This window comes from Leishmania martiniquensis, chromosome 23 (assembly GCF_017916325.1).
Source record: "Leishmania martiniquensis isolate LSCM1 chromosome 23, whole genome shotgun sequence".
In the NCBI taxonomy this organism is placed as follows: Eukaryota; Euglenozoa; class Kinetoplastea; order Trypanosomatida; family Trypanosomatidae; genus Leishmania; species Leishmania martiniquensis.
The window spans coordinates 189,824-202,305 of NC_090158.1; the positions used below are offsets into that span (position 1 = coordinate 189,824).

The following is a 12,482-nucleotide window of genomic DNA, read 5'->3' on the forward strand; positions in this document are numbered from 1 at the left end:
TTTCACAGATGCTCTTGTCTGTGTCTGTGTGTGTCTGCGTGGACGTCGCTTGAAAAGACAATCACCATTCATCCTCATTGTCGCAGTTGCTCTCCCTCAATCACCCCTTAGAGCACCGAAAAATTGTGTATCGGCATATCCGACTCGACAGCCCGAATGCACGTGCGTGCCAATGCACCGATATCTTCCTCATCGCGTTGGTACCCGCCTGATCAGCGGTGCTGACTCTTCGCCCCAACCCCACTCCACACCTCTCGCCCTCCCCCTTCGGCTCTTCCTTCTGTTTGTCAGCCCTTTTCGTTTCCTCTCTCCTGGCCGGCACCACTTCTTTTCAGGACTCACCCACACACGCCGCTCTCCTCTGGAGTACTGAAGGACGTGGCCGGCAGTCCGCACTACCCCTACGCATTCCGTCCTCCGCTTCTTCACCGGAGAAACTTGGCCACACAGATGACGGCGTCCTCCGTCGAGCTGGAGCAGTTAAAGCGGCGGCTGATCATGGAGTACGAAGAAGAATTAAATGCGCTGCTGGGTGCCCGCGCCGCTGCGGCTGAAAGGGATGGCTTGGTGCCGATCCCGTCCGCCACACCCTCATACCTTTATCAACAGCTCCTCTGCCTGCGCGCTGGCCGCCCGTACGGCGTCGGGGTACCGACGACCGCGTCAGAAACGGTGCAGCTGCTAGCGGAGAGCCAGCCGCCGCTCGAGGTGATGCTCATGCAGCGGCTGCACAAGGCACAGGATGAGAGCATTCAACTCCTAGCGATTCACTCAGCTGCGACAATGGCGGCGGTGACGGCGCGAGAGTCCGCAGAGAGAGATGCAGGAGCAGCAGCTGCTGCTGTGGACGATGCGACCGCTGGCGATGAAGCGCACGAAGAAGTCGCAATTAAGCCCCTCACCGCGGAAGATCGAATGGCGTTGCTGTCGCGACTTGCGAAAGCTAGCCCATCGCCGTCTCTTGCCGAGCCGACTACTTCGAAAAGTCCTTCTGTCGCTGGCAACCATGCTCATGACGACGTCGCGACTGACAAGGAGCGGGTTGCCGATGCCTGTGAGGATGAAGGCCGGGCTGAGGAGACAACAGACGAGGAAGTGGTAGAAGAGATGGAATAGGCAGCTGCTTTTTTTTTCGTTTCGGTCCTCTGGCGATGGTGGTGCTGGCCCCTCCCCCCTCTCTTTTTTCATGAGCGTGTCTCGCACCCCCTTTCAACTTCGCTTCAGCAGCATTTCCTTCTCTCCGATATGCTGTGACATGATGCGCGTTGGTGTCTGTCTGTCTGTGTGTGTGTGCAGTCTGACCCACTGATGCCGTGAAGGAATGCGCAGATGTACTAACGGCGGGATGCGAAGGTCTGTACAGTCATTACTTTTCGCCACATCCCACCCCACTCCTCGCCCTCTGTCTCTCCCTCCCTTCTCGCCCTCCCATCTCGTTTACCCCTATTGGGGTACATAGTTCAGGAGGGATGGGCTCGTGGCGCCTCTCCCACCCGCTCTTTTTTTTTTACGGGCAGGAGGGGGAGGGCATAGGGAAGCGATGTACGTGCTTACGCCGTGCACGACAGGACGTGGGGCTGCCGCGCCTACAAAGCATTGCTGCTGCGTCCTTTGACGATGGTGGACGGTGTGTCTGTGTACGCGTGTGCGCTTCCGACGAGAGCTGAGATGACGGAATGAGAAAAGGAGAGAGGGAGAGGGAGAGGGAGGGGGGGAAGTATTCCCAAAAGATGAAACGGCCTCACTCTTTCGACTCACGCCGTGCGCACCGCAGCGTGGAGGGCACCATTGGCGAGAAGGCGGCGAGCCGTCTCCTCTCAGTCGCCTTCAAAATAAGCATGCCTCACCTTTCGGGTGGCCTTATGATCTTCCTTTGCGCAACTGTCACCTCCTTTTTTCGTCGTTCGTCTGGCACGCCATTCCTCTCTCTCTCTCCCTCTCCTCCCGCCTTCTCCCTCCCTCGCTTGATCCTCGTTAGCCAAACGGAAGTTGGCTCGATAAGGAGACTACAGCACACGCACGCACACACACATACACACAGACTCGCGAGCTATCTCATCTTCGTGCCGCTGTCGTCGTCGTCGTCTTTGGAGCTGTTTCACTCAACTGCTCTGGGGTAAGGCGACCGCTTTCATCATCCGCGCCCCATAGCTGCTCCCGCATCTGCGCGTGCTTCACCTGCTGTTTCTTCCTCTTTTTTTTTTCTTTTTTTTTTGAAGGTGCCCCTATTGCTGTTTTCTTCTTCGCATTTCTCGCGTGTCCATCTCTCTCCCCTCCCTGTTGAGGGCTCGGTGCGTATTGTGTGGGTGTACGTGTGTTGGTGCGCGCTTGAAAAAGGTCTCCTGTAGGGTCCTCTCTCCGTTGGCAGTGTCTGGGGACTGCAAAGCATCCCCCCGTCTCTTTGTTGTGGGGGAGGGCACACGTCACGCGGTGACCCCGGCGACTTCATCTGCCTCCGTCACGCGCCTAAGGCTTTCTTTTCGCATCGGAATGGGCCAGCCAAACACGAAGGACCCAAAGCGGCGCCGTGCGGGCCTCTCCGGCACGAGTGTCAACAGCAGCAATCGGCCCACCTGCGTCCGGCCGACGGCTGTCACGGACAGCGTGCTGCAGCAGGCCGGTGTGACTTCAGGAGCTACGCGCCACTCCGACCCAAGCAGCGGGCACAGTACAAGCCGCGGCTCTCTGCCGCGGCCGCTGTCGGGATCCGCTGGCGTCGCTGGCAGCATTACTAGCAATGTGCCTGCCAGCACCTTCCCCATTGTGCTGCGCTATCAGGACCAGGATGTGCGTGCGCTGATCGAGTCGAGAAAGCTGGTGTACGTCGCCGTAGAGGCAATGAACTGGCAGCCATTGCCCATGACACCAAGCACGGACTCCTTCTACGCGCTACTGGAGCTCCCGGCTGGCAACCACAACTACCGCTTCCTTGTGAATGGGACAGAGGTTGTAGATAGCACGCAGCCGCTAGCGCCGGGGCCGACGCCCTCGAACTTACCTGAACCCCTGCAAGCTCCCCAGGCGCCTGCTGGCTTAGCGGCGACGCAGCCCTTGCCAAAGCCCGTTCCAGCACGTGACGGCAAGCCGGCCAACACCATCTTCCTGAACGATGTGCTGCTGACGACGAAGGAAGATGACGATATCATGGATAATGGGGAGGGATGGGGCCAGGAGCCGATCATGTTCGAGGAGTCCCGCAAGTACCCACCTATCGTGCCCCTGCACCTGCGGTACACCCCTCTCAACACCCCACCCACGCTCGTGCGCTGCTCCCGCGATGGTCGCATGGCTGTTATGGATAGCGGCGTAGAGCACAACTCGCGTGTGTCGCCGGAGCACCTGCCCCTGCCGCTTAGCGTCACGATCAACCACGTGTACTTTCAGCGCCGCGAGGATCACGCCGTTGTGGGCGTAACGACGCGATACTGCAACAAGTACACGACGGTGGTCTACTACTCTCACCTGCCCGAGAGCCCGGTCGACGCCTTGGAGTCACTGAAGACCTGAGTGGCGATGCAAATGGGAGGGTACAAAAGAAGGGAAGGGCGGGGAGCCGATGCTCAGGTGCCCTGTGCGCGGTGCTCGTGAAGCGCGTGCCGTATTTTCACGGCTTCTCTTTCCCCCTCCGTGTGTGGATGTGGGTGTGCCATCGTATGGTTGCCCTGCTGCACCCATCTCAGCTGTCCTCCGTAGCCGTGCGGGTGCGGCCCTTCGGCGTCTCTTCTTCGTTTATTGTTGTTGCTGTGATTCACGTGAGGTATGGTATGCGTCGAGGGGGTGGGGTATATGTCACCCTCCCACCCCCCGTCTCCCCAGCCATCACCCCTTCATTGTGCCTCTCCTCCCCTCCCCCTTTTTTCTCTTCCCCCACACCCCCCTCCGTCTTCCCCTTCCTCCAGTTTTCAAACCTCGCCGTACAACGGGAGCAGAGGAAAGAGGAAGGTGCTCCCTAATGCGCACAGAAGCCCAAGCTCATGAAACTTCGAAGAACAGGCCGGAAGCAGCGGCTACCCCTCTCGCCGCAAGAAATACCCAATACTGGAAGGAAAGGTGGGAAAGCGGAGGCGTGGCACAGAGGGGACGAGTGCACCGTCGAGGTGTGACGAGGGCGCCGGAGAGTCGCGGGACAACGCGTCCCCCCTACTGCCCTCGGTGTATCGATTTCGACTGCTGAGTACTCCCGGAGGAGGGCGGGCCGAGGAGCGATGGTGCCTGAACGCTCGATAGCCTCTCCACAGTTTAGCCGATGGATGCATTTAGGGAACGGAGAACGCACTTCGTTTGGTTACCCCTTCCCACAGTGCTCGTATCCTCCCTACCCCCACTCCCCCTTCTCTGTTTCCTTCGCCGCTGACTGCTATTTTATCGCCCTGTGGCGACCCTCCGTGCCGTTATTTCTACCCCTCCCCTCCTCCTCCTCCTGCTCACGCTCCTGTACATTGATGCATGTGCACACGCTCAGATTTTCCCTCTCAGTTGACAGACACAACAAGAGCACAGAGATTGAGGTGTGCACGTACGCCCTGCATCCACATAACTAATAGAGAAAGAAAAGATATGCCGGTGTATTTGGTATTTACCATCATGGCAGCACTGGCACTGCTGTCGTGCTATTTTTGTGGTCTCGTCGCTGCCTCCAGTGACGCAAGCAGTAGGACCAGCATCCCTGCAGAGGCACGGCCACTCTCCACCTTCGCAGCACAGCTGCGTCACACCGCTGCGGACGCAATAACCCCTATGGTAGTTAGAGTGGCTCCCTGCGTGCCACCGCCAGTGCTGGAGCTGGCGCCGATTTTCGCTCATGGCGCGGCGTCGCTCGTTATGGTAGGTGGTAGGGCGCGCGCACCCCCCGCAGCGGTCAGTGGTGCGAAGGGTGACGAGGTTCTGCTGCACACAACGGCGAAGTTTGTGTACGCCGCCGGCGCCATCGTCGCGGAGCTCTTGCTGCTCAAACTGGTCTACCGTGAGCCTTACCGCAACCACCGCAAAAACCGCGCCAACCGCTTCTTCTCCACAGCGCTCGGCTTTGCCCTCTTCGTGCTACTCACCGCTCTGCCGAACGACCTCATGGACACGAGTCTCGTCTGCATCTTCTACTTCAAGCTGTCGAGTCAGGTGTACACGCCGGCAGTCGTGTGCGGTCAACTGCTGCGCGTCTATCTGATCGCCCTCGTGCCAGCGCTGCCACCTCTGTCAGCTGCGTACTCAGCTTTCCTGGCGTACTGGACGGACAGCGTCGCGTCTGGTCTCTCCGCCACGCAGGTTCGTGAAGCGTGGGCAGAGCTCGTCTTGATCCTCGTGGTCATGGGTGCCTTTGTATTCTCTGTGTCAGCCCGCCACGGCGCTGGCAACACGCTGTTGTCATCGCCAGCAGAGCGGGAAAGCGATGGCGACGACTACTACGACGGATACTGAACGACGACTTGACTAGATGCGGCACACACCCTCGCATTCCTTGCGCGCGCAGACGCGCCAGTGTGGATGGGTATGCGAGGGCGTGTGTGCTTGGCCAGGAAGTCTCGCAGCGACTGCGCCCCTCTCGCAGCTCCGAGACAGGCAGAGAAAGCACCGACCAGGTTAGATGAAACTACGGCACGCAGATGCGCACATGGGTATGTGTGTGCGCGCATGAGGGGGTGGGGGATGTGCCTTACGGGCAGTCGCGTACCACAACCTGCGAGCCCCCCTCCCTCCCCCCAAGGTGGGTGCTTCAGCAAACGATCGCGTCTTCTTTTCGCCTTGCGCTCCCTCGGTGGCCAACTGCGCGCACGCGTGTGTAGAGGCGCTCGCTGCCTGTCTCTCTCTCTCTACGCCACGCCTGCGTGTAGGTATGTCAGTTGGAGCGGATGGCGCAGTACTGGCGCATGCGCAATGCTCAGTAGCCCCTCCGTGCTACGACGTCGCCGTGTGCTGTTTCGGCCATGCCCCACCGGCTACCCTATCGTCAGGCGCACTCCCCACCCCCTTCCCTCTCCCTCTCCCCTCCCACTCGACTCTCGGCCCAACAGTTATTCCCTCCCATCCTCGTACGCTCGGGAGCCTACAAGCAGCATCGGACCACCACCCCTACCGGCTGCCTTTACTACCATGCCCATGAACGAGCCCGCCTTCACGACGAATGAGGACCGCGTGGAACGGCTGCGGGCGAACTATAACGAGGGGGTGTTGTGCGAGAGCATGCCAACGACCGACCGCGAGGAGCGCGATCAGCGCTGCCTCCACGTGTCCCACGAGAAGCTCATATTCCTCTTCCAGAACGCCATGGAAGACTATAGCAGGCGCGTGAAGAACCAGAAGGTGAGGGAGTACAACGAGGCGTACATGTGGACCTCATCGTTGCCGTCCCAGAGCCATGACCGCAAGTTTCGCTTCCCCTTCTAACGCGGAAACAGCACACATCCACACACACACATGCACACCTCCTCCTGCTCCTTTCTCTCTGTCAAAGGGGCGGAGGGGGACGAAGAGGAGGACACGGAAGGGGGAGCGAGGTAGGGCATCTGGTGCATCTTCCCTCTTCTCGTTCTGTCTTCACACGTATCGGCTTCTGCGAGAGACGGCATCACGTCATCTGCGAAACTGTGCGTGCTCGTCTTTGTCCTCATTGTTGAAGGGGGACGCTTAGCGTTTATTCTACACTATACACCGGTGCGCTTTCAGTGCCCTTCCACTTCCCCTTTGGCGAGCGCACATGGAGGCAGGAACAGCGAACGTGCGCGACATCAGGTGCGATGCATGCAGATAGGGCTAAGGCACACGAGTACAGAGGCACACGGATGAGAGACCAGGAAGGGCTCCAGAGAGGACGTATGAAGAAGCAGAAACGTTTGGCCATCTACCGTCGGCCGCTACGCTGGCTGTATTTTGTCTTCCTCTTCTACGCCCCCGTGTGTCGCTGACAGCTCCGCGTGTCAGTCAATGGCTTCCTCTACCCCCACGTGCATATGCGTCCACGCCTGCACACCAAAAAGTGCTTCGGGTAAGCGCGATGATATATATGATATATATATATGTGTGTGTGTATATGTATGTATATGGGCCGGATATGTTGCTCGGCTTTCAGCACACGCAGATGGGCGCACCTGCGGGGAATGCATAGCAGAGCCGGCGAGTCGAAGTACCCCTGCACGCACCGCCGACTTCGACCCATGGCTTTCAACTGTGCTCTATGGCGACGTGGCCGGCAGCTCCTCTACCCCATCGCTCATCACTCCTCCCTATGATTTGCCGCGCTCCGTCGGCCTGCACCGACGCCGCGCTACCGTTTCGGTGACACACCGAGTGCGTGTGTATTTTCTACACCTCAGAGCATCCCTCTCGCGCCAACGGCTTCCGCTTTCCATTCGCTACAGTTGCCTCCTTCACCCCTTTCCCTTCTCCCGACCGACCTGACCCTCTGTTTCCGGTGGCACCCTTTGTTGCACGAATTGCGCCCCCCCTCAAAGATGAACGCCGCCGCCTTCACGACTGACCCACGCCGCATCGCAAGCCTGCAACACAACTATGATGAGGGGGCGCAGCGAGAGAAGATCCCAGCGGCGCAGCGAGAGCAGCTGGATAAGCAACTTCTCACGCTGAGCCCGAAGGATCTGTTGCAGCTCTTCGAGAAGGTGGCGGCTCTGAAAAAACGCGGCGGGCAAGTGTGAAGCGTCACAAGCCGGGTCGACTGCGGAGACGTTGAGACTCGCAGTGAAGGGTGGGTACTCCGCAGCTCCCTCTGATAACAGCAGGTGAAGGGGAGACGGGAGAAGCAGGGACCCCCCTCCGAAGCACTAGCCAGTGCGTGGCGACGACAGCACAGAGTAGAATCTAAACAGATGTACGCGACAGTCAAAGCGCTCCAGCACGCGAGAGGCGAAGAAGCTGCACCTGTGACGGCAGACAGGGTCAAGATGCCACCGTTCTGCCAGCGGCTACGATGGTCCCCTTTCCTCTCTTCTGCTACACACGCACGCCCACTCTCTCTCTTTCTTTACTGGCCGTATGAGCAGAGCCGTCTCTCTCTCTCTCGGTATGTGTATGTGTGTGTAATGGCGACTGTGACGCTCTGAAGAAGTGCGCGTCCCCTCATCCTCCTCCTCAGGGTTCTTCACATGTTTTCCGTTTCTCATTGTCCGTGCGCATACGCACATCTACATCTGCATGTATATGTACATGTGTGTGGGTGTGTTTGTGTGCCCCATGTAACTCTTCTTCCTTATCCTGTTGGCGCTTTCAGGGGTGTGAGGCACATGATGTGTTCTTGGCAGGGCCTCTCTCACCCCACCACCACCACCCTCCCCGCACTTGATCTGCCTTGATCACCACCACCATCACCCCTTTCTCTTCGCCGCGTGCCCCTCTCGCTCTCTCGAGCACGCCCCCGTTTTCGCCAGTCCCCTGTGCGCCCCTTGATATAACCCCCTGACCATCCACACACACCACACTGCATGTTGTAGCATTAGCGGCACCAGACACCTGACCTGTACGTCGAAAAGAGGTATGTGCTTCGTACGCACGTTTCTGCGCGATGGTCTGCCTCCTCTCACTCTTCCCCCTTCCTTCCCCTGTGCTCTCTCTTCCCAGGGCGTAGGCGCCAGTACGCCCCCTCGCTTGCGTACCGCGGTCGCACAGAAATGGTGCCACCAGGCGGACGGCGCCTCCTCCGAGAAGGGTGGATGGGGGGAAGCGGAGAGGTGGTAGACAGTCTGCGTGACCGCCTTCTGGTCTGTGCACCCCCCTGTGCATCTGTGTTGGCCTCGTGTGATAGACATGGCCTTGCTGTGCGATGTCCCTTTTTGATGCACCGGCCAGAAGACGGCCTTCTCCGCTATTCTGCTCCGTCCTTGCCCCCGCTCTCACGCGCTCATCACTCTCTCTCTCTCCTCCTGTAAGGCCTTTTAACGTCATTATTATTTCTTTCGCATCGCGGTGGCCCCACCCCCGGCTCCCTTCTCTCCATGCGCAGGCGGGCAAGCACTCTCATACAGAGAAAAAAAGGAGTGCAACGTGTGCGAAGCTCTCGGGAATTCTGCGCGAAGGAGCACCAAAGACGCTAACACTGGCACGCACATGCGCACACTCTCTAAAAAAAGGGACAAGGCATCCTACTTTCACACGTGCGCGTTCGAGTGAGCGTGTGTGTGTGTGTGTGTTTGTGTGTGTGTGTGTGTGGCGACTCGCCGTTGACCCCGCGCTCCGTTAGAGAACATTTCGAAACGTTTTGGGTTTCCCATCTTAGTTACACTGGGACACAGATTGGCACACCTACCTACATCCCGTCATTGAAAAGAGCAAGCGAGAGTGTGGCGAAGCACGTGCGCGCCAAGCTGGCCAATGCCCTCGTACGAGAGTCGGCACATGCTGCGCGTGCTCGACTCACCGCAAACGCTGGCCAACTCTTTCATCGACTACTGCAAGCGCCATCATGTAAAGACTCGCGGGTGGTGTCGCATCGGCTATGTGCGTCGCTCCCCTCCGCGAAACGCAAACGTCAACCCTGACAGCTGCCGTCTGCGCGGGCTCATCGCGAATGAGGATATCGCCAAGGATGAAAGCGTCGTCATGATGCCCGTCACGGCGTGCCTGCATCCTGGCGCCGCCTTCCGCTGCGAGCCCTTTTGGAGGTTGCTCGCGCCGGAGGTGCAGTCGGCGCTGAGCAGCGTGTCGTGTGCGTACAACAGCCGCATCGCCGACCGCTCACTCATTCGGCACAATCAACTGCTCCTCGCACTCTACATGACGTACCTCATGTTGCTACGGAACTGCGACGCTGCACAGTTGTCGACAACGCCAGGAGGCGATGCTATCGAGTACATCAATTTCATGCCGAGAAACGAAGGCAACTTTGAGCAACTCGCTGCGCACCTGGCGTGTTGGCTGGATGCACCCGAGATCTGCCGCAGCGCCCAGGCGTCACTCGCCTCCCACTTCCAGCTGACCCAGGCCGAAGTGCGCCCCGTGATCATCTACGCCCTATGCATGATCTACAGTCGCATGGTCCCTGTGGACCACCGCGCGTGCCTGCAATACGCCCTCCAGTCGACACCGTTGGCTCACGCTTGGGATGACGTCGAAGCCACAGCCGCCCCTGCCGCACTCCCACCCTCGTCCTCTGCCGGAAACGACGGCGGCGCTTCCGGCGGCAGCGTCCACAGCGGAGGTGCAAATACGTCGCTCGTACGAGACCCCATCTCTTTCCTGTGCCCAGTGATCGACATGTGCAACCACAGTGACCACGAAAATGTCGCCGTCATGGTGCCCGATCGCGACAACCTGCCGGTGACAGGGCCGGTGATTTGCCTGCGCACCCTCCGCCCCGTCACCAAGGGGGAGGAACTTACCATGACGTACGGCGCCGCTCCTCATGAGCTCAAGCTCATCTGGGGAATGCAGGACATTTTCCAGTAGTCATCTATGAAAAAAGGCCTCGAGCGCACTTGTGTGTGCCGGGGGTGAGGGAGGGAGGGAGGAAGGGGTGTGTGTGCCTATGCTGTCGCAGTCGTCGGCGTGTGCTCGGGCCGCGGAGAGAAAAGATGACGGACAACTGGGCCGTCGTGATGGCGAGAGGTTGGCGTGCTTGCCCGCACTCACCCCTGCCCTTCAGCATACTACAGTGCAGGCTCGCATACAGTATTTTTTTTTCGCTTCACAGCGGCTTCGGCTCACGGCGAACACATCAGCAAATGTACGCACACAGCCACCGCTGACTCGCCTCTGCTGCACCACGACTGTGCCAAGGGGGCGGGCATCCAACACCGCTCGACGCCCCAAGGACCATCGCGGCTCCGCTGCGTACAGGCGCAGGAGGGGCCCAGGTTTACTCTGCACATCACCGTGGGGTAGTGGCTGCACAGAATTGCTGAATTGTCGACGCGATCTTGACGGAGCTGATGCGAGTGTCATGATGGCTACCAACCTCGTAGGCACAGCGCCAACTCAGGCCTGTTGGCCAGCATGAAAGAGACTGCGGCCCGCACCTGACGGGCAGCCTCGGTGCTGCTCGAGCTGCTTTCCCTTCCCTGCCCCCCCCTCCCATGAGTACAGAGAGAGCGGGTATGAGACCCCTCGAATACGGCGTGCCGAGGTGCCTCCCAGCCTCCACCCTTCAGCCATCGGGACAGGAGCGCGCAGGTGTAAAAGAGCCTCGCAGACAAGAGTCTGTCATCTTTGAAAGGGAAAACAAATGCGCGAGGAAGACGCATGGGGACGGCCTCGTGGGGGGGGGCGTCTGTGTATAAGTACACTGTTGAGCGCGTATGCGTGGAGGCCGTGACGTGAGAAACGAAACAGCAAAAAAAAAATGATTCTGTAGAGGAGCGTTGCGCGTGCCAAAAAAAAAGGGTGACTGCACATGCTGATTGTGAAAATGCCTCTGTGCGTGTGCTTATGTGCTTCTCCCATGCGCTAAGCCGTTGCTGCTGCCTCATCTACCCCCTCTCCGCGCTCGACCAACTCCCCTTATCATTCGTTGCGTTTCGCTCACTGCAGCTCAGTGTGCCGGAAATGCGCGCCACACTGGCACGCTGTCAGGGCACTAGTCGACAGTGGATGCAGCGCCAGGCGCAGGATCCGTTTGTGGCGAAAGCACGCCAGGAAGGCTACTTGGCGCGCAGTGCCTACAAGCTGACCCACATTGATGATCGCTTTCACCTCTTTGACCGCCAGCATACGCGCATCGCGATAGACCTCGGCTGCAGCCCGGGCGGGTGGTGTCAGGTAATACGCCAGAGGGCTGGTGACCGCTGCTTTCTCCTTGGTGTCGATCTTCTGCCGATGAAGGCACAGATTCCCAACGCCGTAGTTGTGCAGGGTGATTTTACAGAGGCTGCCACGCAAGAGAAGCTACTGAAGTGCCTTGCACATCATAGCGCTGCCCTCGGCAGAGCCGATGCGACGTCGTCGGCGGCCTCCTCTGGCTTCACCGGCGTAGATGTTATCACGTCGGATATGTGCCCTAACCGGATGGGTGGCTCACAAGATCGGCAGCGTATTACGCAGCTGAATCTACAAGCCCTCCAGGTGTGTGCGCCGCTGCTGCGCACCGGCGGGCACTTTGTCTGCAAAGTGCTCGGGTGTCGTGCCACCCACGAGGAGCTGTGGCATCGCCTGTCACGCCTGTTCCTCAGTGTGCATATGTGCAAGCCGCCGGCGAGTCGCATGCAGAGCGATGAGGCGTTCCTGGTGGCACTGGAGAAGCTTGCCGCACCACGTCCGGTCTCGGCGGTCACGCGTAGTTACACCGCGGCAGCGATCATGGGCGCAGATTCCAGAGACAGCAGTGGTGGGGGTCGCTTCGGCCTTGACGACTGGCCAGGATTTGGCCGGCCGAGAAGGCGTCAGTAACGTTCGTCGGCTGTGCCTGGGGGAAGGGGAAGAGGGCGCGCAAAAGAGGATGGAGGGCGATCTGTTAGAGGATAGCGCACTAACAACGCCTCCATCGTCCCACCTCCACGTGGCGCTCTCCCTTCGTCAACGATTGCTTTGCCATGGCAACCGACCAC

At 59.3% G+C, this 12,482-nt stretch overlaps 7 protein-coding genes across 7 annotated transcripts; all 7 read left to right on the forward strand.

The window, feature by feature from the left end:
* Positions 1–450: 450 nt before the first annotated feature.
* Positions 451–1,116, forward strand: LSCM1_06046 (uncharacterized protein; the record flags this gene model as incomplete). Its single annotated transcript, XM_067323478.1, has 1 exon — positions 451–1,116. The coding sequence occupies one exon, from the start codon at positions 451–453 to the stop codon at positions 1,114–1,116; it is 666 nt and encodes a 221-aa protein (XP_067178583.1).
* Positions 1,117–2,490: 1,374 nt separating this feature from the next.
* On the forward strand, positions 2,491–3,507 carry LSCM1_06047 (uncharacterized protein; the record flags this gene model as incomplete). Its single annotated transcript, XM_067323479.1, has 1 exon — positions 2,491–3,507. The coding sequence occupies one exon, from the start codon at positions 2,491–2,493 to the stop codon at positions 3,505–3,507; it is 1,017 nt and encodes a 338-aa protein (XP_067178584.1).
* A 939-nt stretch (positions 3,508–4,446) lies between these two features.
* Positions 4,447–5,415, forward strand: LSCM1_06048 (uncharacterized protein; the record flags this gene model as incomplete). The annotated part of the gene is made up of 1 exon (XM_067323480.1): positions 4,447–5,415. One exon carries the CDS (start codon positions 4,447–4,449, stop codon positions 5,413–5,415), a length of 969 nt encoding a protein of 322 aa, XP_067178585.1.
* A 672-nt stretch (positions 5,416–6,087) lies between these two features.
* Positions 6,088–6,381, forward strand: LSCM1_06049 (uncharacterized protein; the record flags this gene model as incomplete). The annotated part of the gene is made up of 1 exon (XM_067323481.1): positions 6,088–6,381. One exon carries the CDS (start codon positions 6,088–6,090, stop codon positions 6,379–6,381), a length of 294 nt encoding a protein of 97 aa, XP_067178586.1.
* Positions 6,382–7,445: 1,064 nt separating this feature from the next.
* On the forward strand, positions 7,446–7,646 carry LSCM1_06050 (uncharacterized protein; the record flags this gene model as incomplete). The annotated part of the gene is made up of 1 exon (XM_067323482.1): positions 7,446–7,646. The coding sequence occupies one exon, from the start codon at positions 7,446–7,448 to the stop codon at positions 7,644–7,646; it is 201 nt and encodes a 66-aa protein (XP_067178587.1).
* Positions 7,647–9,315: 1,669 nt separating this feature from the next.
* On the forward strand, positions 9,316–10,389 carry LSCM1_06051 (uncharacterized protein; the record flags this gene model as incomplete). Its single annotated transcript, XM_067323483.1, has 1 exon — positions 9,316–10,389. One exon carries the CDS (start codon positions 9,316–9,318, stop codon positions 10,387–10,389), a length of 1,074 nt encoding a protein of 357 aa, XP_067178588.1.
* Positions 10,390–11,484: 1,095 nt separating this feature from the next.
* On the forward strand, positions 11,485–12,324 carry LSCM1_06052 (uncharacterized protein; the record flags this gene model as incomplete). Its single annotated transcript, XM_067323484.1, has 1 exon — positions 11,485–12,324. The coding sequence occupies one exon, from the start codon at positions 11,485–11,487 to the stop codon at positions 12,322–12,324; it is 840 nt and encodes a 279-aa protein (XP_067178589.1).
* Positions 12,325–12,482: the final 158 nt, after the last annotated feature.